At 40.2% G+C, this 24,391-nt stretch overlaps 1 protein-coding gene across 3 annotated transcripts in view; it reads right to left on the bottom strand.

Moving 5' to 3' along the window:
- HABP2 (hyaluronan binding protein 2) overlaps positions 1-23,339 on the bottom strand; it is a 32,898-nt gene extending 9,559 nt beyond the window's left edge. For 2 of the 3 annotated variants that reach the window (XM_082222683.1, XM_082222684.1), the window contains exons 1-9: positions 23,213-23,339; positions 16,901-16,934; positions 8,820-8,954; positions 8,085-8,195; positions 7,110-7,226; positions 6,546-6,665; positions 4,713-4,884; positions 2,334-2,428; positions 228-477 (exon numbers count right to left, since the gene is read on the bottom strand). In XM_082222683.1, coding sequence (XP_082078809.1) covers positions 228-477; positions 2,334-2,428; positions 4,713-4,884; positions 6,546-6,665; positions 7,110-7,226; positions 8,085-8,195; positions 8,820-8,954; positions 16,901-16,934; positions 23,213-23,281 — 1,103 coding nt within the window. In that variant the 5' untranslated portion in view covers positions 23,282-23,339. The remainder of the gene's footprint in view (positions 1-227; positions 478-2,333; positions 2,429-4,712; positions 4,885-6,545; positions 6,666-7,109; positions 7,227-8,084; positions 8,196-8,819; positions 8,955-16,900; positions 16,935-23,212) is intronic. The other variant, XM_082222685.1, reaches the window with a different exon arrangement.
- Between the last annotated feature and the right edge of the window lie 1,052 nt (positions 23,340-24,391).

Genomic DNA, 24,391 nt, shown 5'->3' with positions numbered 1-24,391 from the left:
AAGGATCTATTCATAGACTCCTAGAACTGCGGAGTTGGAAGGGACCCTGAGGGTCATTTAGTCCAGCCCCCTGCAATGCAGGAATCTCAACTAAAGCATACAGGTCAGATGGTCATTCAGTCTCTGCTTAAAAATCTCCAAGGAAGGAGAACCCACCACTTCTTGAAGGAGACCATTCCACTGCCAAACAACTCTTAGTGTCAGAAATGAAAGATGAATTTGCTTACAAAACACAGTGCGCCGCAGTAAGAACCCAGCATGGTTCAATCAGTACTCCTCCACAGAAGTGTCCTCTGGGGAAAAATATGCCCCTTGAAACCTTCCTCTGAACAGAGGCTTGCCATGGATGTTTGCCAGGAGTTGACTTGGCACCGCCATAGATTCTCTTTAATGGTCTTTCTGTCTCTGGTCTTCCACATGTATTAGGTCTTCTCTCCGCTGCAGAATTCTTGGTGACTGTATTCCCAGAGGACTGTGCTGCAATACAAAAGAAACAACTGGATACGGAAATGGTATAATAGCACTGTCTCTGTTACAAAGGCTCTCTCACTCCAACTTTTTCCTCATTTAACCTAACAACTCATAAACAGACCCTTCCTCCTTCCTTCACTTTCAATTTTGTTTTTCAGGAGGACGCTTCAGGCAGTCTGCACAGCTAGATCTGGATTCTCTAAGTGTCACGCAAGACTTGCACACTGTCCTTTGACCACTGACACAGCACATTCACTGGAGTTTCATCTTACCGTATTGGCCTGAATATAAGCCCCACTTTGCCCCCAAATTCTGACCGTGAAAAGTTAAAGTGAGACTTATATTCGCGATCTTATGGTATGCAGCCAGGAGTGTGGGGCAAACAGCGGCAGGAGCATGGCAAAGCAGCTCCCCCCCCCCGCGCATAGTCCCCCGTCCTCTCCCCCAAGGCCAGGAAGGGAGAGAGCGAGGAAGGAAGGGGAAAGGTCACCAGCAACGCAGCCCCCCCCCAGTATGCAGCCAGGAGCAGCAAGGAATGGAGCAGCTTATATCCGGGCATTTTTTCTTTTTTTCTCCCCCCCCCCTCCAATTTTAAAAGTGCGGCTTATATTCAGGCCAATATGATAACTCAAGGCTTGATAAGGCAATTGGGAAATTATTGCAGTATTATGAGCTATGATATAGAAGTTTGGTCCTAATTCTGAAAAAGTTTATATCTTCAAAATAATTGGCAACATCTTTCATATCATCATTGCATTTCTATTTCACCTTTCCTCCAGGGAGCTCAAGATGTGATACATGGTTTTACATGGGAACTAGGCAGAGGGCCTTCTTGGTAGTGGTGTCCTCCCTGTGGAACGCCCTCCCATCAGAAGTCAAGGAAATAAACAACTATCTGACTTTTAGAAGACATCTGAAGGCAGCCCTGTTTAGGGAATGTTTGATGTTTTATCGTGTTTTTAATATCCTGTTGGAAGCAGCCCAGAGTGGCTGGGGAAACCCAACCAGATGGGCGGGGTATAAAGAATAAAATGTTGTTGTTGTTGTCTCTCCCCTCTTTTCTTTTTGTAGAATTTCCCATTGCAAAATAGCAATATATTAACATTTCATAAACCTCTCATTTCAAATATACTACAATTATTTCTCACACATTTCTGTATTTCCCTTCTAATCCTCACATTAGCCCTGTGAGACAGGCTAGGACCTTGCCCACCCAATGAGCTTCATCGCTGAGCGGAACCTGATATCTCCCAGGCCCTTACCTAACTCTAATAACGAAATCACACTGGTGTAGCCATCCTGAAACTACAACAATAGCTAAGCACACAAATACAGAAGACAGGGCCATATTCAGGAACCTAAGTGAATGGGGCATAAATAGAAGCAATCCCTTCTTCCTATGTTCCCGAATATACCTTTCAATTATGAAATAGCTCCCCACAGAAACTGAACCTTGCAGCATCAAAGCTGTCTCTCTCAGTGCATGAGTATAATTCCTGAAAGATCCATGTAGAATATTATTCCTTCATTCTGTGAATGGTTTATTTTCTGCTGTACTGTTTCATATTTCATTTCCTCTTACATCTCTTGACAATAGATATCCCGATACCTGTTATTTGTTTGGCATACTTCTCCATGCTCTAAAGCTAACAGATTCTACAATTTCACTAAACTCTTGGGCAGAGCTTCAAGAAGACTATTTAAAAAATCATGCTAGAGTCATTACAGTTTTGTGGGCTGCGTTCTTAAAGGTAGATGGATGGAGGGCGGGGTGGGGGAATAATCACAATGCCTGTCAGTCTGAATTACTGCTACACCTTTCACGTTTATTTTGCCCCACTTTATATTATTACCCATCGTACCTGTTTCTGAGCACGCGGATACATCACAGAAGTCCCACTTCAATTTGTTATTCACACTGACAAAGCACCAGGGCTTTTCGTCACCATCTGGGTTCCTGGAGGAGGAGGTTTCAAAATTCACCAGTCAGAAGAGCATAATGTCTCAAGAAAGAAAGTTACTAATTGAAGTTCTGAAAGATAGGAGAACTGGGAAATGCTCTCACAAAAGCACAAAAGGTCCAGAGATCTCCCCTAAGCAAAAACTGTGCCTGAGGGATAGCATGCCTTCTTTTTAGGGTGTTGTCTATGGCCATTGTTTTTACAGGGTCACCGGTATACTGTGGTATATTATTTGGCCCATATAATCCAGCATTCTGTTCTTACAGTGGCCAACCACATGCCTGTCAAAAAACTACATGCAGGACACAAGCAAAATCATCATCACCATCAAGAATTATTAATTATTAATATTAATAAATACCCCACCCCTCTGGCAGGGTTTCCCCAGCCACTCTGGGCGGCTCCCAACCAAATATTAAAAACACAATACAGCATTAAACATTAAAAACTTCCCTAAACAGGGCTGCCTTCGGTTGTCTTCTAAAAGTCAGATTGTTGTTTATTTCCTTGACATTTGATGAGAGGGTGTTCCACAGGGCGGGCGCCACTACCAAGAAGGCCCTCTGCCTGGTTCCCTGTAGCTTCACTTCTCGCAGTGAGGGTACCACCAGAAGACCCTCAGAAGTGGACCTCAGTGTCTGGGCTGAATGACGGGGGTAGAGACGCTCCTTCAGATTATACGGGGCTGAGGCTGTCTAGGGCTTTAAATGTCAGCACCGACACTTTGAATTGTGCTCGGAAACGTACTGGGAGTCAACGTAGGTCTTTCAGGACTGGTGTTGATGTCAGGAAAAAGCAGCAATGCAAGAGCGAGCTGCAGCTGCCTGGAATGCAAAACAGGATGTTGATGTTTGGGACTGTACTATTGGAACAAAGGAGCAGTCTATTCACTGTACTGAGCACCGGATGTTAGCTCAGAGTGTCATCTGACCTGTACTGGAAGTACAGGGGTGGAGTTTATCTCACTCTACTGTTGGAGACTGGAAAGTGCAGACACGTTTCTCTGTACTGCTGCAATGACAGAAATAAAGACATGTAAATAGATTTCTGTCTGTCCCTGAGGGAAGCAGGGAGGAGGGAGGAGTTGGTGTGTCCCTCTCACGCTGAGTGGGATCGCAGATAGTGACCTCGCCTGTATCCTGCCGGGAGACGCAGACGGGGAGGTCAACCAGGATCTCAAGCCGAATGCCTGGAGAATGGCCAGTTACCTCTGATTGTGGCCTGAGAATCTGACAGTTATATGGTCTCAAGAGTACTCCTGCAGTTTTCAGCAACTGATATTCAGAAACATACTGCCTCTGCCCATGGAGGCAGAGCATAGCCATCATGGCTAGTAGCCATTAATTTGTCTCATCCTCTTTTAAAACATCCAAATTAGTGACCATCAATGTGGAGTGAGTTCCATAGTTTAACTATGCACGGTCTGAAGAAGCACTTTCTTTTATCTGTCCTGAATTTCCCAACATTCCACTTCCTTGGATGTCCACAAATTCTAGTTTTGTGAAAGATGGAGAATCTGTAACTGGTTACCTGTCACACCACAGAGCATTATCCATTTGTGCCAGGAGGAGACTGCCTGCCCATGAGCACAAGCATTATTAGGAATGGCAACATTTTTACAGTTCACACTGCCTACCAATAAGTGATAAGTTTTTGTACAACCAACAAACACTGGCATCACTTATTGAGTTGCGTAAATGCATAACATACATCTTTGCCAGCAACCTATCAGCATTAATAGCTACCTGGTAATGTGTATATCAAGGGACGCAGGTGGCGCTGTGGTTTAAACCACAGAGCCTAGGGCGGCGGTTCATAAACAACAGTGGTCAGGGGTGCCAACTTGAATAAAATATGGGGGGGGCAGCTAAGCCCCACTCCACATAATTGATTACATGACATGGTTCACACACCCTATTTGAATGACAATGACCATCAGCTTTGAGGGGTGCAGCCCCCTGAAACATTTTATTTGTGTGGGGTCCCTTCGGCTCCTAGGAATTAGTTCCTATGACAGTGGTCATTATTTCCAAGGTGAAGTCGTAAAGACAACCATCACAGTGTTGGGGTAATAGCCTTGGTGTCTTGGTAGCCAAGAAGAATCAGTAATTATTTGCAATGAAGATCACAGAAAAGAAATGTAATGGAATTACACTGATATAGCTCATGCAGATACTGCATTTTTGGAGTGGGAGGAGCAGACGTATTTGTGTGCATGGCATTGACATTCATGGAAGTGGGAGAAAGAAAGCCTTCCTTGATGAATGTGCAGTACATTACCTGCAGAAGTTATGGTCACCAAGGCCATAAGAGGCAGCATCTTCAATAAATGCATTATAATTCCACTCCAGGAGACGGTGAGAATTCCAGTGAAGACAGGTCTTATGGAGAATTGTTTGACTAACATTTCCTCTGTATGAAATGCCATTTTCTTCAAAGCAGTCATCAGGTCCTACAAAAGGATTGCCTTCTAAAGAAATGTGCTCTCTCACCCACCCACCCACCCCTACACCATTCATTTAAAGCACTCTTACACTACTTGAAAAGTCACCTGGGACCTGTCGTTTGTTAAGGTGCTGGATACCATAGTTGTGGGGTGAGTAAACTGCAGTTCCCACAATTCTTTGCGTGAAGCCATGACAGTTAAATAATAAATAATAATAATAATACATTTTTATTTATACCCCACCCTCAGGGCGGCTAACACGGAATATAAATTACAATAAAACGTAATAGAAAAAAAGAAAAAAGTTGATTAAAATATGGCTTAAAATACAGCCTCAGTTTAGTAGCAGCACATAAATCAAGACCATAAAGGGAGGAAACATCAGATATTCACCCGAGCCAGCTATCCATGCTGGTCCTACATGGGCCAGCAAAATAGCCAAGGGAAAATTTATATACCAGATCCCATATAAGGGGTCAGAGTGAGTCCAAGCCAAAGGCCAGGCGGAACAGCTCCATCTTGCAGGCCCTGCGGAAAGATGTCAAATCCCGCAGGGCCTTGGTCTCTTGTGACAGAGCGTTCCACCAAGTCAAGGCCAGTGCTGAAAAGGCCCTGGCCCTAGTGGAGACCAATCTAACCTCCTTGAGGCTCGGGACCTCCAAAGTGTTGTTATTTATGGACCTTAAGGTCCTCCGCGGGGCATCCTAGGAGAGGTGGTCCCGTAGGTATAAGGGTCCTAGGCTGCATATAGGGCTTTAAAGGTCAAAACCAGCACCTTAAACCTGACCCTGTACTCCACCGGGAGCCAGCACAACTGGTAAAGCACTGGATGAATGTGATCCTGTGGCAAGGACCCCGTAAGGAGCCTTGCTGTGGCATTCTGCCACCCTGGAGTTTCTGGGTCAGCTTCAAGGGCAGCCCCGTGTGGAATGAGATACAATAATCAAGCCTGGAGGTGACCATTGCATGGATGACTGTGGCCAGATCAGGGCAAGAAAGGTAAGGGACCAACTGCTTAATACAGTGGAGATGGAAAAATGCCACCTTTGCTGTGGCTGCAACCTGCGCCTCCATAGAAGGGGAGGCGTCAAAGGTTGTAGCCAAACTCTTGATAGAAGGCGCTGGCACAAATTGAGCCCCCACAAGAGATGAGAGTTGGCCCCCCAACCCCATGTTGTCCTGACCCAGCCAGAGGACCTCTGTCTTTGAAGGATTTAACTTTAACCGGCTCCCACGCAGCCATCCAGCCACAGCTTCCAAGCATCTGGTCAGTGTGTCTGGGGCTGAGTCAGGGTGGCTGTCCATCAACAGATAAAGCTGGTATAAATGTGCTTTAAATGTATACTGTGGATCTGACCGACTATCTCACAGTGATTCTCATTTCATCTAAGCAGACCCAACCTAACAGCGTTTAAGCAGACTCCTTCCCCATTTCCTCCTTCATTCATAGCTCAATTTGTTGTTTTGACCTTCGGCTTTCGTAAAAGTGCAAATCTGGGCATCTTGAATCTACTTCCTGCATGCCAATGGCAACAAGGATAAGGACCAAACCACTTCCTTGTGCCAAATTCTGCAGCACGGTCATATGTGCTTAGAGGCATTCACAGATCCCTCTTCTTGGTAAATCCATAGGAAAATAGCCAACAGGCCAGAACTGGATCCCTCACCTATTTCGCAAAGCCTTCCTTTGAATGGCTCAGGACACTTGCAGCTGAACTTGGACCTTATCCGATGCCGTTGACAGATGCCCCCATTTTTGCAAGGATTTGGTCGGCAAGATGACTGTGCTGTTAGTTTCCAGAAAACAAAACATAACAGAGCATTTAAGTAAGATTCATAGCTTGCATGAACAAAGCGCTAACCAGGAAGAAATACCTTTATAGGCAGAAAAGGAAAGCAAAGCAAAGCATAGTGGCACAGGTATGGATGTGGGAAGCCCACCATCAAATTCCTCATCAAAGCTCACCAGGTGGTGCTATCACTCTCCCTACAATCATCCCTACACAGTGAGATAGCTTCACCCTAGCCTTCTTGAGCCCCTTGTAAAAAGGAGGAAGTACTTCTGTCTGAATTTTAGAAATACTAACAGGATAGGAAGCAACTGCCACAATTTGGTGAGCAAATTTGGAGATCAAAGGTGATGATTCATTCTTTGGTTCATTCTTGGGCATATAGGGCAGCAGTAAGACAAATGTCTGATAGTAACCGTATCCCTCAAGTTTGGTACTCACCTTTGTCACAGAATGGTGCTTTGTAGGGGTGTTTGCAATGGCATCCATAATAAGGCGCTCTTAAGCTTATAAGGCAATCTCCTCTATTGCAGTTGATCCTTTCACATGTGTTCTTCACTATGTTGCATGATATAAATAAAATGGACAAGTGTGTTAAGGTTATCTCTCTATTGTTCATTCATTGTCAAACTCAATATGTCTTTACTCAGAAGCCTTCCCAATAAATGTTCTCATGGTCCTTGCTCCTATCTCTGTGAAACCATAAATACCACCCCTCTGCTGCCACCCCCAAAAAAGCCAGGCTTTATCATATTTTTTCTAGGGTAGCCTTCACCAATCCGGTGCCTGGGACTTATGAAAAACCTGGAGGGTACAAGGCTGATGAAGATTATTCTAGGACTATGCCTTTGCTCTCTGTGGTTTGGATCCCTTCCATTTCCTTTCCAGCCTTGATCCTTCTGTGGACCTGATTTTGCATGGCAAGAGCTTGAGGAATTCAGCTGAATAAAGTAAGGAGTATATAGTCTACCACATCTGAGTACATTATTATGAAGTTCATTGAAGATAGCAACCACCCACAACCAAAGAAATATATTCAACAAATATATATAGGTGACTTTTTATATATGTTGGAGATCAGCACTGGGGATTTCTTTTTTTGTGATTTTTCTTTTTTTGTGGGGAGGGGAATGTGACAAACACAATAGAATTAATAATAATAATAATAATAATAATAATAATAATAATAATAAAAACTATAGATCTAAGCTTGAAGCTCCTGGCAAGTCTCCTAAATTTGCAATACAACCATACTGTCATATTAAGCTGGAATGCAAATAAAATATTTTCTGCCCAAAACATAAATACAGTAAGTATGGACTTGTGACCATAACAATTCAAATAAAGTAGCTATCAAGTTCCTTGAAAGACAATGTCCCACTCAGCTTTATCTAACACTATGAAAATTCTGCTTACCATTCTCACACTTAGACCCTTCATATGGCTCGGGGCAGCGGCATATATACCTGTTTCTTTTCCTTTCACATACACCATTATTCTGGCATGGCATCTCCAGGCATGGGTTTTCTAGTACATGGAGTGGAAAGATGAAGCTTATTTTGGTTTACACAGAGAACATCTAGATTGCAGGTGTCAACTAGTATGCACAGTCAAATAGTGGAACAAGCATAGAACACATAGTAGATCACTAGTCATCTCTGCATTCATCCACAGCTGCCATCTCTAGACAGAACTCTATACAATCTCAGAAAAGTATCGGACATTTTGTGGAAAATATAAGGGTTTCCTCCATTCAGATTTTCTACATATGACACAAACCATGGTGTAGCACCCCATGCTAATCATAAAAGGACACAGATTAACTCATAATAAAAGCTGCTGGATCTTGGGAGCTGTATCAACACAGAAATAACTATATCTCACATATCTCTGTGTTACAAGTATAGATGGAACTTAAGTTGAAAAGAATGAAGCTATTTAAAAGTTGCTAGAATCGAAAGTGAATTGCAGAGTCTGAATTTGTTCTGTCAGTAGATGAAGTTTAGATCCTTTACTACAGTATTACAGTAATAGACAATCCATTAATAACAACCAGTATAGCAATTACTTTTACCCTGGAAGTAGTTTTCAATTCTCCCCAACCCCACACTTCCCCATTTCCCCATCACAAAGTGTGACCCAGTAAAATACCTTCATAACTGACGTATTCATGAAACCAGTCAGGATGTATAGCAGGGAGGCCATATCTGGTATTATCCTGCATTGGCTGTGTATCTTCATCGATGTATTCATAGTAATAGCTGTCAGCTGCACCTATAGACCATACTACTATGTGAATTATGAAATAGCATTTCAAGAAGTATTTCGGAAAATACTTATGTAGCGGACCTCAGAAGTAACTGGAAGCACTTTTTCTATAAGAGGTCCTACTACATTTGAATGAGCTTGGGCCAGTTGCTATCTCTAAGCTTAATCTACCCCAAAGGTTGGTTGATCTGGAGATAACATTGGGGTATTGGCACTGCTTAGAGCTCCTTGGAGGAAAGACAGAATATACATGTAATAAAAAAATAAATGCAATACATAAAGTCCAGGTGATTTATAAATTTTCTTCCCATCATCGCTGTAGGCTCAGGCCAGGTCATCAATACATCCTTAATTTATTTTACCTTTACAACAGAAGATGAGATTCAGAGAAAATGACATGTCCTAGGCTACAAAATGTGTTTTATGGCTGAGCAGGGTTCTGACCTTAAATCTTCCACACAGAGGTCATTATCCAGACTAATTATTTTGCTACTGAGACAATGTATCTAATTGCATCCCATAGGGAACAATGGGACTCCAGTTCAATTCTCACAATACTGAACATGATGAAGTCACATAAGCTCATTCTTACTGTGTCAGTTTTCTATGGCACATCCTTTGTTTGAATATTTGTCTTTATTATTTGATGAAAGCTAGTATATTTATCCTTTCTGGTGAATTCTTAATAACTAGAGCTCACATGAATGTGTTATAAATAGATAGCAGTTTTGAGAGCTTATAAAAAGAAAATACTCATCATACAGAATTAATGTGGCAATTTCAATTGTATCTTTGGAAGTGGGCTTTAGTCTTATGGTCATGTGAATGTGCATGCAGTGGCAAACACACTTGTGATGACTGAAGACATGGGCATTTACCAACCTGATCTGCTCAAAACAATGGTACTTTAACTCACACATAAAATATATATTTACAATTTTTATTTAAAATGGCATTTCAACAAAGAATGTGACATTTTGAAACCTCCATTTAAACAGCAATCTTATCCTAAATATTTATATCTGTATATTTTTTAGTCTGCCTAGCACATGGCTAAAAGAACACAGTTCCATCATAGGGTGCAGTTCATATTCCATCCCAGTCTATGACAAAGCTTCTATTGGTTTTAGCACTTACATTTCAACTTTTAATGCTCATTTCTTTTCTTTACCTGCATTGTCTAGCCAGCTTATTTTTATCCCCCTCATAAGTCGAGACTACTCGCATACTCCTGCAAGGTCACTGCAACTTTGCTAATGGTCTTTGGGCCAGGAGAAAGTATATAGACTGCTTTAGGGTCCCAACCCCACTCAGGGACTGCCGAAACCACACTACTAGAATACAAGTAGTACGATAAAGTACAGATAATTATTCCAGTCTTCGTAGCTGCATAAGAGAAGGGACATATTCACGAACAAAGGGAACAAGTGGGAGATTCTCCTTAGCTTTGATCATGGTGCCACATTTCCAATGCACAGAAACAGATCTTTGTTCATAGCCATGGCTCTCAGGATACCCATTGACAAATAGCTTTCAGAACAGCAAAGTGAAGATGGGACGGCAGTTCTTTCCATAGACTTTTCACAGAAGTAGTTGATTAAGACGGGTCATCCGCTCTTTCCGGCAGGTGTCACTGCAGTTTGTTGGAACCACCGGTGAGTTTCAAAGAGCAGGTATGGTAATGAGGAGAGCGAAAAAGCATACAGGGACACTTTTAAAAGCTCTCCCCTAGGGCTGGGCCGATGGCCTGGTGGATAGCGCTTTGCCTTGAACTGATTATCAACGGTATTATCTTAGTTTTCTCAACTCATTCATTCTGTTGCAGCCTTTATCTTTATTCTTCCTTTGCTTCTGATGAAAAAAAAAATACTTTTTGTACAATGGATGCTTTATATTTCATATTAAAATAGTACTTTCTTTTTTTCTATGTGCCAACCCTGGTATCTTGACGGCAAAAAAAAAAGAAAAAAAAAGTTTCACCTCATTTATCGTTATGTCAAGTCAAGACTTCTTTTCTTCGCTCATTATTTCACAAGAGTTGAGTCTTTGCAATATGAAAGTGCTGCAGGAGTGCACGCCGGGCGGAGGAATAAGGATCTCATTCCAAGATAAGGCCATTGTCTTCACTGAGCAAATAAACTTTAATGTGATACAATAGAAAAGCAGAGGAAACCAAAGGGAGACTTCAAGCTGACATCGCGTGGGAGGATTTTCAAGAAGTTAGATTTTCCTCTGTTTATTTATTAAACTTCATCTAAGTAAAGGTGCCTTTGGCTCCACATGTACTTTTAACATCTGCATGTCATCCAGACATTCTACGGTACAGATGAAACAAACAGGACTTTTCCCCTTTTCTGAACAAAGGATCCATTTTTGGATCCTTTGAGGCCATCTTGATAGTTTCTCCCCCCTTGAGGACTTCTCCTTGATTATTATTATTTTTTTGTCTAACTTGCGTTTCTTAGTTCCTAATGAAATGTTGGGTGACATCATTTGAGCCAGCTGTGTGATAGCACCAGCCATTCAGAACTTCTATTTCAGGATGTTTCACACAGTTGTTGGTCTTTCTTTGTTCCTCTTTCTGTGAACATTTCTATTTGGATCATTTTGTTCAGTAATTGCTAATGAAAATTCAACCCACAAAGCTGGCAGAAGCAGAGAGAAGTTTATATCTGGGTTCAGACCATTTCAGTCAGCTAATTTTGACAGGAACAATCTGCTGTGTCTGCTTAATCTAGTTCTAAATCTATGATTACGCACATAGGGGAGTCATTAATCATTCCAATAGGAAGCCCATGAATAGATATAATGAACAGACATTAGAAATGAATAGCATGCACTTATAAGATAATACAGTATATGTAACTTGCCAATATAGGTGTGAGGTTTTTTTTTTAAAAGGAACAAGTGAAGCCCATTTGAACATTGGTAGTAACTGGCTCCCAGATATGGACTTTAATCTTCAACAGTGACAGAAAGGTAACTGAGTCAATATTTGAGACTCCCAATGAGTTTTGAATAAAACTCCTTCTTCAGGGTTGATAATTATCATCAAAACAAATCTTCTCTTTGAGCAGGTAAATTTTAATGAAAGTCATTTTTGATTCATTCATTTTTGATACACCCTCTTACATTATTTCATACATTAAAAAACTACATAAGTAGGGCTCCAGGCTTTCTGCTCCAAGCCCTACAGTTTTCTTCTTCTTCTGTTTAACTGTGAATTTTGAAGTGAAAGTAGTCAAGTGGCCATACCATTTGTTTGCTAGCCTGGATGTGGCCTGATAATCTATTTTAGGTTAGAGAATGGCCACTCAACACTTCACCTGATGGGACTGGAGGTTCCACTTTTTACAGAGTCATGCACTTGGACTGAGGTTACTCCTGAGGCATATCTCAGACCTTTGTTAGCTTCCAGTGCTCCTCTCTTTAGCTTTATACGGTAAAAATGTACAGAGAATAATATAATACAATCTTGCCTCCTCCCCACCCAGCAATTTTCTTGGAAGTAGGTGATCCTATAGCTAATCCTCTTACAGTCAGCAATGTTTCAAAACATTTAGGTTCACTGGGTGAGTTTTAACTTGCAGAATGACACCAGTCTATGGTATATGAGTCCAGGGATCCTATATGCTAATAGGAAACATGTTCTCTAAGTGTGGATCCCTACATAGCCAAAACAGCAGTAGACGTACAAAAGAGAGGGGCACCCACAGGCTTGGGAGAACACTAAAGGTAGAAGAAGTACAAAAAACATTTAGAAAAGTTATGTCAGGATAGATTCCCAAAGCAGCCCAGTGAAGAATGAGCATGTTGAGTGGATACAGAATGCTGGCTGACTGGTGGGGTGGGTGGAGAAAATGGAGGACGGAAAATGAAATTGAGTATCCTGCAAACGAGCGTGGCTGGCACCATGAATAGGAGCACTTTGATATGTTAATATTTTCAACAAGTCCCTCTTGTGTATTTTAATTGCTAATCTTTAGAGAGATAGGAAAAGCTGAAATAGAGCAGACCTCATAAAAAACACACACAAAAAAGTTTTAAAATACTTCTGTCTCTATGTCTAGCTCTACACTGATGGCACTATGCTGAGCTGATTCTAAAACATAAAAATGGATAGGATTCAGATATACACATGACAGAACAACAGTTCTCCAGAGATGGGGTGAAATACAACATTTTCATGGGGAAGAAGATTCCTTTTTCACATTGTTCCTAGGAAATGTAAGGATTAGCTTGTAACCCAATTCACTTCAAGGAGCCTGAACTAATTTAAAATGCCAATTTAGGAGCAGCCAATCTCACCAGACTTCCACAGTCAGGTAGGAAATAAAAATACTATCTTTAAAGCTAGAAATTCATTTAAGGTGTTAATAATGGGTATAACTTTATAAGATTAAAAACAGTATACTTGCCTAATTTACCACTTTACTATCGAAGGTACAAATGGGTATCAAGATAAGGGAAGAGTATATATCTGGGCAAACAATGTCCATTTGCATTTAACAAGCAAAGTTTTTGTCCACATTGTCCAGAATCAATTCAGGAGCCAACTGTATCGGTTGCACATCTCTAATAAGCATGATGAACCTATGAATTTGTTGTGAAATATAGGTTCATTATTATGGCAACTGTTTACACATGGCAGTATCACATGAAAGTCACTGGTTCTGTGTAGCATCCACAAATGTGCTCACAAATGAGTAGATGATTTCACCATGGCAGTTAAACTTTCCTCTTGGAACATTTTCATTGGTATGGCAAGAAAAAACTGCTTCCCTTATCCATTTGATGAGCTTCTGAACAAAACTGCCTTGCTTTGTAATATCAGGCATCATATACAGTGGTACCTCGGTTTCCCAGCGTCTCGGAAGCATAATGTTTTGGTTTTCACTGAAAATTATTCCATTTTTGAACGCGCCTCAGAAGTCGAACGGCTTCCGAGGCATGTTTCTCAATTTTCTCAATTGCATTTGCTGACCGCCCATTGCGCTTTGGCTGTCAAATGTTTCAGAAGTCGAATGGTCTTCTGGAGTGGATTACATTTGACAACCAAGGTACCACTGTAGAATGACTACAGTAGCTTCCACATGACAGCCATAAAACGTAAACCAGCCCTGAGTCAAACTGCAGAAGGATTAGGTTTCAATAAGGATTCTTTTGGACAGGAAGAACTTGAATGTGTGAATCATATAATTCCTCAAGATGATGACGTTCCCTCATGTTTTTAGCATAAAGTGATTGGGGGAAATTGCAACCTGATTCTTAAGCTATACGATTACAAAGGTGGGTCCGGCTTAGTAGTTTTACCTCAGGAGCAGCGATAAATATGAATCAATAGATAGCATGGTGGAATGCTGACACTCACCTGACCTTTGGTTTATTGCACCACTGCTACTTCCTGGGAGGTTTAGAAGGAGATGGCAGTGAGGTCAGTATATTGCAAATGTAATGGCAGGAGCACCAGATTGGCTCAACTGTTTCTGTCTCCCCCTCTCCCTCTACCTCCCTGTAAGCAGCAGCAACACAGTGGCATCCCGCTGTATTGTCTGCTAACGATAGGAATACTGTTCCTTCTTCATAGTTGTCTTCTCCTTCCCCTTTACAGGGACATCTCCTTATATTTTGCCTCTTTCAAATGACCTTGATAATGTCTCAGTGTAGTATCATATGCACCCTACTTAATAGCGTTTCACTCCAGTTCTGACCATGTCTATTCAAATGTAAATCTAATTTTTAAACATGGATTTACTCCACAGTGTGTGCAGGATTGCAACCTCAGTACCTTGGTTTTTCCCTTTGGCATAAATTCTGTTGCCAAGCTAGGGTTTTATTGTGAAAAATAAAAATCCTCTTTTTACTGATAGGTGAAATTGACCTTCACACATGAAGGCAAATTGGAATACATTCCATGAAACATTTTTTATTACTCCTCTTTTCTAGCTCCTCAGTACTAAATAACTTTGTGGATCTAATATCTTTTATTTAAGAAGTGTGTCTGTTCCATTCATTTAAATTATTCATAACAAGCCATTGGTTTTGTAAAGTAAAAGCAACATTTTTTAAAAAAAAATATCTAAGCACATAATTAACACTCAAATTCTGATACATTGGCTTATTTTAACATATTACAGAATCACAGGCTTCATTCTCTGTAAATGCAGAAAAATCTTAACACACTTAAAGATGCAGTGATTTGACATTTGTCACTGAAATGTGACTATTACACAAAATTAAATGAGACATCCTACATGTATTTTCAAAGCATAACTTTCTTCTGTGTAGTACAAAAAAGACCCTCCTCTCTGTTACTGTAGTTGATAGGCAGAGATTGACTTTAAAAGCTTGAAATTAGCTTTGAGGACTTGGACGATCTTTTAAACTGCTTATACTTTCATCTGCATTTTTGTATGTTGTTTGAGCTGTGAATCAATTAGTGAATTTCTGATCAATACTCTCTGATTCATTCATTTATAGAGACCCTGTTCCAGAGAAAAGAACCACTCTACCATAGAGAACTGCTGTTATATCTCTGAACCGTCCCAATGAAGCCTGTGCCACCTTGGAGATCCTTTATTTACTAAGTCCTCATGAAAATTCACCAGCTTTTTAGCACAAATGTATCCTTATAGACCCATTTTGCAAAGCAATGTCCCCCCCCCCAATACAATGCATTTGTGCATATTATTTTCACTAATGTATGCTTTTTGATGCTTATTTTACCCTACTGTTTGCATTTTTGTACACATTATTTGATTGGACAACTGCATTGCAAAATTCGGAGTGTGAATTTTGAAGGATTTCAGTTATTGTACCGTTTTGAATTACTTAGGTTTGCCTTTAAATAGTAACTGAGTGGAATTTCTTCTCCATCCCTAGTCCAAGAAGTTGGACTGTTTATTTCTAAGGTTAGTAAAGGTCTCCAGCTGTACAAAGTTGTACCATTTTGTATATAATATAGTTTTCAAAAAGTACAAGATGACAAATAGAAAATGGCCCAACATTATATTTTAATGTGTCATTCCAAAATAATGTAAAGATTGATACTTTCCGTATAAACATATTTTTCATAGTATGTGAAGGGCACCTCAGAGAATTATTACATCGTTTTTGACATAAATTTATTCCAAACTCTGTAAACTTTAATACAGGAAGTAAAGCAGATCACTTTCCATAACATGTAATACACATTTTATCTGCTATTAATTCATTACTGCTTTTGTGTCAGACTTACCAACCACCAGAATATAATGTTCAGTATTCTCCTATGCATGTCTACTCAGAAGTATGCAGTATTGAACTCAACGGGACTGACTTCCGAGTAGACATTTATTTACTTATTCCCATTTAGGAATCATTTCCTGTGAAACATCTCAAAGTAATTGAACAATAGAAACATCAGTAATAGAAATATATGTAAAACAATTTGATATATAAAAAACAAATTCAAACAATTTCCTATAAAGACAATTTCAAACCCAACAGGTTTTATTCAGTGCTGCTGTTCTGCTAGTGCAGCAGATTTCTGTCTGTGAAACCAAACTTTCCCCTCCTTCTTTCCCCTACAGAGCTTACTGCCCCAACCCCCAAAATCTGTTCCAGAGGACTGAAGGATCCTCCAGAGCAGATTTTGAGGGCACCTGAGAAAGGAGAGAGGGGGAAATCGCACCGCGTTGCACTGGATGCAACCCAGAGCAAATACAGCCTAGAATAAAAAAAATCTCCACTTAAAAGAGCAGTTGAAAAAGGACAAGCATAGGATTGTGCTGTTAATTTTCCACACTGCCAGAAAAAGTTTCAAGTCTTATTCCACCAGAATCAGTGGATTTGCTAAGCTGCTTAAAATCAAACCTTCAATTATGCTTCTTGCTCAGTTAAGTTATAGCCTCCTTAGCTATATGATAGTGCACATGTTCTGAAGTATTTGCCACAAAGGAAAAAGAAGAAGTTGTATTGCTTACCAGCTTGCTGGTCAAATGACAGGATATAAGAAAGCTGCAAGAGAAGAAGAAAAATGGACATGTATAAAGCCAAGTAAGTCAGATTTTAGGCACTGCCTGGGAAGTCCTTTTAATAAAGCTGCTCCATTTGAAAATTGGATTATCCTAAACCCTTCCTTGTTACTCAAAGCAAATGCATTTGAACAATACAGACGGTAATATTGTGCAGTTTTCAAGGACGAAGTTGCACATTTATTTATTTAAAATTGTCTCTATGCAGCTTTCTCTTAACAATTTTAAAAGCAGCTCACAAACTCAACAAATGCTTTATGTTTTGTGGAGAATCTCTGCTGGACAATGGATAGATCATTTCAGAGGGGAGAAGAGAGATAGATTTAGATTTCTAGGACTCCACTTCTCTGAAATGCTTTATAGTCCTTCCCATAAATTCTATTTACTAATAGTGAACTCATTCTTTGAGTGCTGATTAATTCAAAATGACACTATCCACAAACAAGGGGAAAGTATCAGCACTAGATCTGGGGAGAACTGCTTAGCCAGGTATAATAAATACATACACAAATGAAATAAATACAATAAATAAATAAATAAATACATACATACATACACAAATGCAACTTTAAGGAAAACACCTTAAGGAGGAGAAGAGCCACTGCCAGATAACTACAGTTTCCAGGGGGCCTTATGAGAAGAAATAAGTATTGGGCTTGTTTTACTCTGTGTTATAGTAAAGGTAAAGGGACCCCTGACCATCAGGTCCAGTCATGACCGACTCTGGGGTTGCGGCGCTTATCTCGCTTTATTGGCCGAGGGAGCTGGCGTACAGCTTCCAGGTCATGTGGCCAGCATGACTAAGCCACTGCTGGCGAGCCAGAGCAGCGCACAGAACCGCCCTTACCTTCCCGCCAGAGTGGTACCTATTTATCTACTTGCACTTTGATGTGCTTTCAAACTGCTAGGTGGGCAGGTGCTGGGACCGAGCAACAGGAGCTCACCCTGTCGTGGGGATTCAAACCACCAACCTTCTGATCGGCAAGCCCTATAGGCTCTGTGATTTAGACCAAGCACCACCTGAGTCCATGTTAAAGCCACCTAGAATGCTTAACTGCGCAAGTTAAGACACCCACCACTTGCTTGCTACTATTGTATATAAATTTAGCACGCTCCTGAATATATATAACCAGTATTTTACTATTGAACTACAAGCTAGTACATATGCCACCATTTAAAGCCTGCAATCTTTCATTTGCTTGTCCTTTTCTTTTTTGCTTGTTATGTTCTACGTTGCCAGAAGAGGGAGGGCTTGTCTTTCAAAGTTTGAAAGGAAACGGAAAAATAGGTACTGATACTGTATTCCACAAAACCAATTGTTTCTGCTACCCAGCGTAGCTAGATACTGCATTTTTATTAAGGGACAAATATACTAAATACCACAATTGTGTATAATTTTGTATAATATACATGCTAATTCTGTAATCAGCTGAGACAATATTCACTTTGAAGTTTGAGAGACTTTCGGGAGCTTTATTTTAATGCACTATTTCAGGAAACCAATGACAAAAACACTTAATTCAAAAATGCAAGAAACAACTGTTTTTAGAATCATTTTGAGATTCCTGAGCCTATATTAATATATTGGAATTTTATTTGAAAAATGGTTGCAGTTCAAAATGTCAAAACTTGGAATTATCTTAATTTCACCTGACAACATGCGGGACGTTTTCCAAAGTACAGTGTTGCTCAGGTAAAAGAAGCCAAAGATTACAGAGAATAATTTGTACCCTAGAGAGTTTGGTGTATTTTTGTTTAAAAGAGCCTGGAGGACGCAGGTAATGAAAAATAATAATACTCTGAGCACCTGGAATTTGGTGCTATTTCATTCATTCATTCAGTATATTTCTATCTTACTCCTCAATTCTAAAAATGTGCAAGGTGGCCAATGGGCACCCTAAAGCTGGTATGGGTGTGACATAGAGACTCAAGGTGCCTCTGACCTCTATGGCTGCACAAACACCATGCAGAATCCTGCCTCCCCCCAAAAAATAATAATCCTGGGAATTGTAGTTTACAAATCACAGGGGTAAAGTTCTCAGCACACTTAAACTACAGTTCCCAGGATTCTTGGGCTAGGTGTGCTTTAAATGTGCATTAAATGTACAGTGGATGCAACAGCCTTAGAGTGCTGCATGCTCAGTTAGATTATGGCTACGCTGGTAGAAAATTGGTCTCTTTGCTTGTTTTGGGGTCCTGTTAAATGCTCAAGTTTTCCATGTTCTGGATCAGGCCATAATATAGAATGAAAACAGCACAATTAAGAGTTGTGTGCTGTAACACATTCACCTGTAGACGTGCAATAGAATTCCCCTAGTATAGGTCATTTCAGTCTGGAACTACAGTGGTACTCGGGTTACAGACGCTTCAGGTTACAGACTCCGCTAACCCAGAAATAGTACCTCGGGTTAAGAACTTTGTTTCAGGATGAGAACAGAAATTGTGCAGTGGGATGCGCCATTAGCTAAAGTGGTACCTCAGGTTAAGAACAGTTTCAGGTTAAGAACGGACCTCCAGAAAGAATTAAGTTCTTAACCTGAGGTACCACTGTATAAGAGATGAAACCCAAAAAGTGCTTAAAAGTCTGCCATACAAAGCAAAGAGAAAATGTATTTTCATAGCAACCGAGGAAAAGAAAAATGGAAGTAAGTTTCACCACAAATATTTCCAACCTTTTCATATTTATAAACTACTTAAATGAAAGCAACAATTCCACAGTACTGGGGAACAATAAGAGAGAATGGCAAAACTGTAGGTATTTCCAGAGGGATAGCCATGTTGGTCTCCCCCCCCCCCCCGCTGTTGGCATTAAAATAAAACTTGCTTTGTCATTCAGATACAAGTTCCTACCTACAGAAGTGGCTCAGCAGATGAGGGGAGAGCTGCTATACCAGCTTCCCAGAAGGTGTGTTGCTGTTGCTTACGGGGAGGTAGCAAGGAAGTTGCCTTGGTGCAAACACATTGGCAGGGCCATTCCAGGGTTCTTGCTGGTGCCTTTGCACCATGCTAGCCTCCCTGCTGCCTCCCCTCCCTTTAAGCAGCAGTGTTGGGAAGCTAGCATAGCAGTTATACCCCACCCCATGAGCCACTTCTGCCTGCCTAATATACATAATTTTTAACACATTATTTCATTGACAAACTGCATTACAAAATTCAGAAAAGTGTGATGGTTGGGGGTTTTTTTTGGTTTTTTTTTTTTATTTAAAGCCATACAATGACATTCTAAACAGAGTTTCAAAGGATAGTTGGTTTTTCTTCAGGTATTGTTTCAGGGACTGCAAATTACAACAAAATTTCACCACCAGTCACCTTCATGTGAATGAGGTAGATGCTGCAGTAACTACAGTGTAGCCTTGAGCACCGAAGCACCTTTTTCCTGCTTTGCTCAACAATTTTAAGGCTTAGTGAATTACTTTGGGTAAGCTGAAGAATCAGAAAATTACATTAAAATATTGTAGAATTCAAAATAGAGTGAAACATTTATTTTTTAAAAAAATATCCTGTAAGTGGTAGCACCTCCAGGTTTAAGGTTCTCTCTCTCACCCTATCCCAAAGTCAGACCATTTAATTTCATTTTACGGCAAGAATTTACACCCTTTTGCACCATTTCAGCTGAGCTTGCGTACTTGGTCCCTTTGACAGGGCAGATTTCATTTAGACAGGGACAGCAAAGCCTGTTGGGTTACAGCTCAAGAGGCAGGCCGTCCGATGAGCCTGACACAAGATTTCTGCATCATCAAACCTTTTGCTATCTGTGCTGAGAATGCAGGTTATGCAGCTCGACTTAAAGCTTATGGAAGCCCATTAAGACTCTTTAGCTGTAAGGGAACTCTCATGCTTCAGGGCATATGCTGATTGCCTTCAGGGGTCAGAAAGAATTTTTCCCTCTATAAGAGATCAGTGCAACATTTGCTAATGCATCTAGCTAAGACATTTTGCAATCCTGTAGCTTCAGGCAGACCCAGACCCATCCTGTAAAAAGAGCATATTGGGTTTCCTTGATCAATGAACAATGCTGAATTGGCAACTTGCTTCCCCCCTCTAGAGACTAATAGGTTACAATGCAGCAGAACAGAAGACATTTTCTCGCATGCACAGAACAGATGCCTGGCGATCATTTTAAAGAGCAAACTCCTTTTGTAAATGTTTGCAGCCAACTCTTAAGCAGTTCTATTCAGAAGTAAGTTCTAAGTTCAGGGCTTAGTTCCTAATAAGTATACATAGTGCCAATTGTGTGCAGGCTAAACATGTGTCTGTCATGTTCACATAGCAAGTTTTTGTGTGTGTATGTCTATACTTAGCAGAAAAGAAAGCATGTAAAGAAAGGAGCAAAACCTGCCTCCCTTTCCTCTGCTGTACCTCATTGCACCAACTTTAGCCTTATTCTACATGCTTGCAACACCACCTCTAGTGTCAGAGCCAAGCTGGTCAAAAGCTGCTTAAAAGCAGAGAAATAAGAGAGGAGATGGTTCTAGATTCTGCTGTCCTCCACATTTCTTATTATGTAAAGAGTTAGATTCCCATTGCTGCTTTATATCTGCTACATTCCCCACACATCTGGCTTGGTCCTGAGAATACTTGACGTTGTTAATGCCCTGTGTGTATTATAACCTTTAACCCCAGGACGTAAACCTATGACTTTTCTTGTATTAAATGTTATGAACTGCTGGTACTGTCATAAATACATTCAGGCTATATACTTCCTTAATTCAGCAATGGCAATATCAATATTATTTACTCAGTGACTGCATTCTCTTGGAGGAGTAGTTGGGGGGGGCTGAAACTGGGTGGATCAAATGCAAACACCCTCCTACCCCCACTCTCCCTATCCCACCACCCCCCATTAAGTCAAACACCTATTCTCTCTTTCCCATGCTTTCAGGCACAAACACGCAGAATATATACACACTGTTGAGATTTCCATTCCACCTTAAGGAGCAGACATGGGACTGTTGCGTGTCACATGTCTGCTTACATTCCAGCACAGTATGCTGGAAACTTCCGTTGTGTTTATAGCTTTTGCTTTTCTTTCTTTCTCTCTGAGAAGACAAAGAGAGATGACATGTTTCTTTGTCCTGATTTATGATTAATAAATCCGTAGTTGTAGTATGCTTTCACAAGCCTCACGCCTATTCTGTGTGCGCAATTCACTCTGCTGAAATAGTGTGCCCTGGGCTTTGAAGCCCGGGTCGCTGATGTACATCTGAGCAGAGGCTGATGGGTCTTTGCAGTGGGACAGCTAGAAGGAGATGACTCAGCTGGGGTTAGCCAGCTGGCCTTGCAACCCTCTGCATGCGCTCTCTCTCTCTCTCTCTCTCTCTCTCTCTCTCACACACACACACACACACACACAAACAAAATGACCCAATTCACCTCTCATCCATTCATTTTCTCTCTCATTCCCCTCCTCTCTTACATGCACCCCTAAGTCAACCTGACCACACAGTCATTGTTTACTGCCTTCTAGACGGAACTTTCAACGCAATCCTACCCAGAACATGTCACACACCTGCTCCTAGATCACAAGGTCCCACAGCACACAACAATATTTAATATCTGAGTTACATTGGCAACAGATGTTTTCTCACATCTTATTTGGAAAGGGCCTCTATGGCCAAGAATATAGTCAGCTTACAACATATTTGCCATCAAGTGATCACAACACATTCCCGGCAGGATTTATTCCAAGAAGTTCATATTACATTAATTACAATGAAACACCATGTTTTATTAAAAACTATCCCGCTGCATATTCTGCTGTGCTCTTTCTCTGTGCTTACTTTGCATTTTAGCAACATTAATTGATTTTCAGCAAGAAAAACCTATATTTCCATGAATGTTGAATTCCAGACAGTGGTTGGTCAACTTTTTGGGCAGGAGTGAACAAAATTCTGTAAGACACACCTTGTAAAGCAAGTATTGTAGGTGACATTCACAGATACAGATTTTGTTTTGAGGAGGAAAGAAAAACAATCATGGAAGAAGAAGGAACAGAAAATGCCAAAGCTGGAAAATGTGTTTACTAATTTTACATTTTTCAAGTGCTGTGTCCCTTTTCCAACCTTTTCCATGTTTCCACTAGATTAGGAACATATTTTCCCAATAATGTTCTAATAAATGTTAAATGTTAAATCCATAAAATTCTGCTATGTATTTTCCTTGGTTGCTGATCTAAAGCTTAGCTTTATGAGCAGTCTGATATTCTTCCGACATGAATTCATCAATCCATATTAAATAAGTTCTTTAAATAGATATACTTACACAAATAGTTGCTCTTCCAACAAAGACAATGAGGGGAAGAATCGACAGACAGACAAAAGAGTTAACCATCCTTATTTTCACACGGCTTCCCCCCCTTTTTTGTGAACAAGCTTTTCGTTCTTTCCAATTCCCCCCCTGTTAAGTCAATCTAAATAGTTAGAGAACAGGTTTATGCCTTGCAAATTATTAACTACGTTTTCCATTTTGATTATCCTGATCCAAGAAATACTATTGCTAGAGAGTTTCTCAATCTGAACTTTCTCTATGGCACATATTAAGGGACAATGCAGCTGTTTATTTATAAACCTTTATTCTTTTTCATCTGGATTTATCACTAGTTTCATTTTTTTATAAGATATTTATTAAGATTTTCAAAATATTACAAAATAAAAATAGAAAAAAGAAAAATACAAAATAAAAATAATTAAAAACAACTCAATCTTTCCATTACTTATTTTTCATTAGCTTGTTTCCCGGACCTCCTCATGCCTCCCTTTTTTGTATTCCAATTCAGTTTGTTGGTTCAGCAAATCCTTCCTATCCTTGTTTATTCTAATCTTTAATCTTAAAATATTGTAACATTAAATCTTTACCTATTAGTAATCCATTTTTCATATTCCCTTATAGTATTGCAGCTAAAAACCACTTAGTTTCTATCCAACATCATTCTAACATTCATTAATTTTACAATATTTCTGTAAATAGTCTTTAAATTTCTTCCAATCTTCTTCCACCGATTCTTCTCCCTGGTCTCTGATTCTGCCAGTCATTTCCGCCAGTTCCATATAGTCAATCACCTTCATCTGCCATTCTTCCAGAGTGGATAGATCTTGTGTCTTCCAATACTTTGCAATGAGTATTCTTGCTGCTGTTGTAGCATACATAAAAAAAGTTCTATCCTTCTTTGGCACCAATTGGCCGACTATGCCCAGGAGAAAGGCCTCTGGTTTCTTCAAGAAGGTATATTTAAATACTTTTTTCAATTCATTATAGATCATCTCCCAGAAAGCCTTAATCCTTGGGCACGTCCACCAAAGGTGAAAGAATGTACCTTCAGTTTCTTTACATTTCCAACATTTGTTATCGGGCAAATGATAGATTTTTGCTAGCTTGACTGGGGTCATGTACCATTTTCATAATATTCTCTCTTAAGGCATTACATGCCGTAAACTTCATACC

This window comes from Podarcis vaucheri (assembly GCF_965113315.1).
Source record: "Podarcis vaucheri genome assembly, chromosome: 5".
Lineage (NCBI taxonomy): Eukaryota > Metazoa > Chordata > Lepidosauria > Squamata > Lacertidae > Podarcis > Podarcis vaucheri.
Note: the sequence above shows the minus strand (reverse complement) of the source record. Positions and strands in the feature narration are given on the sequence as shown.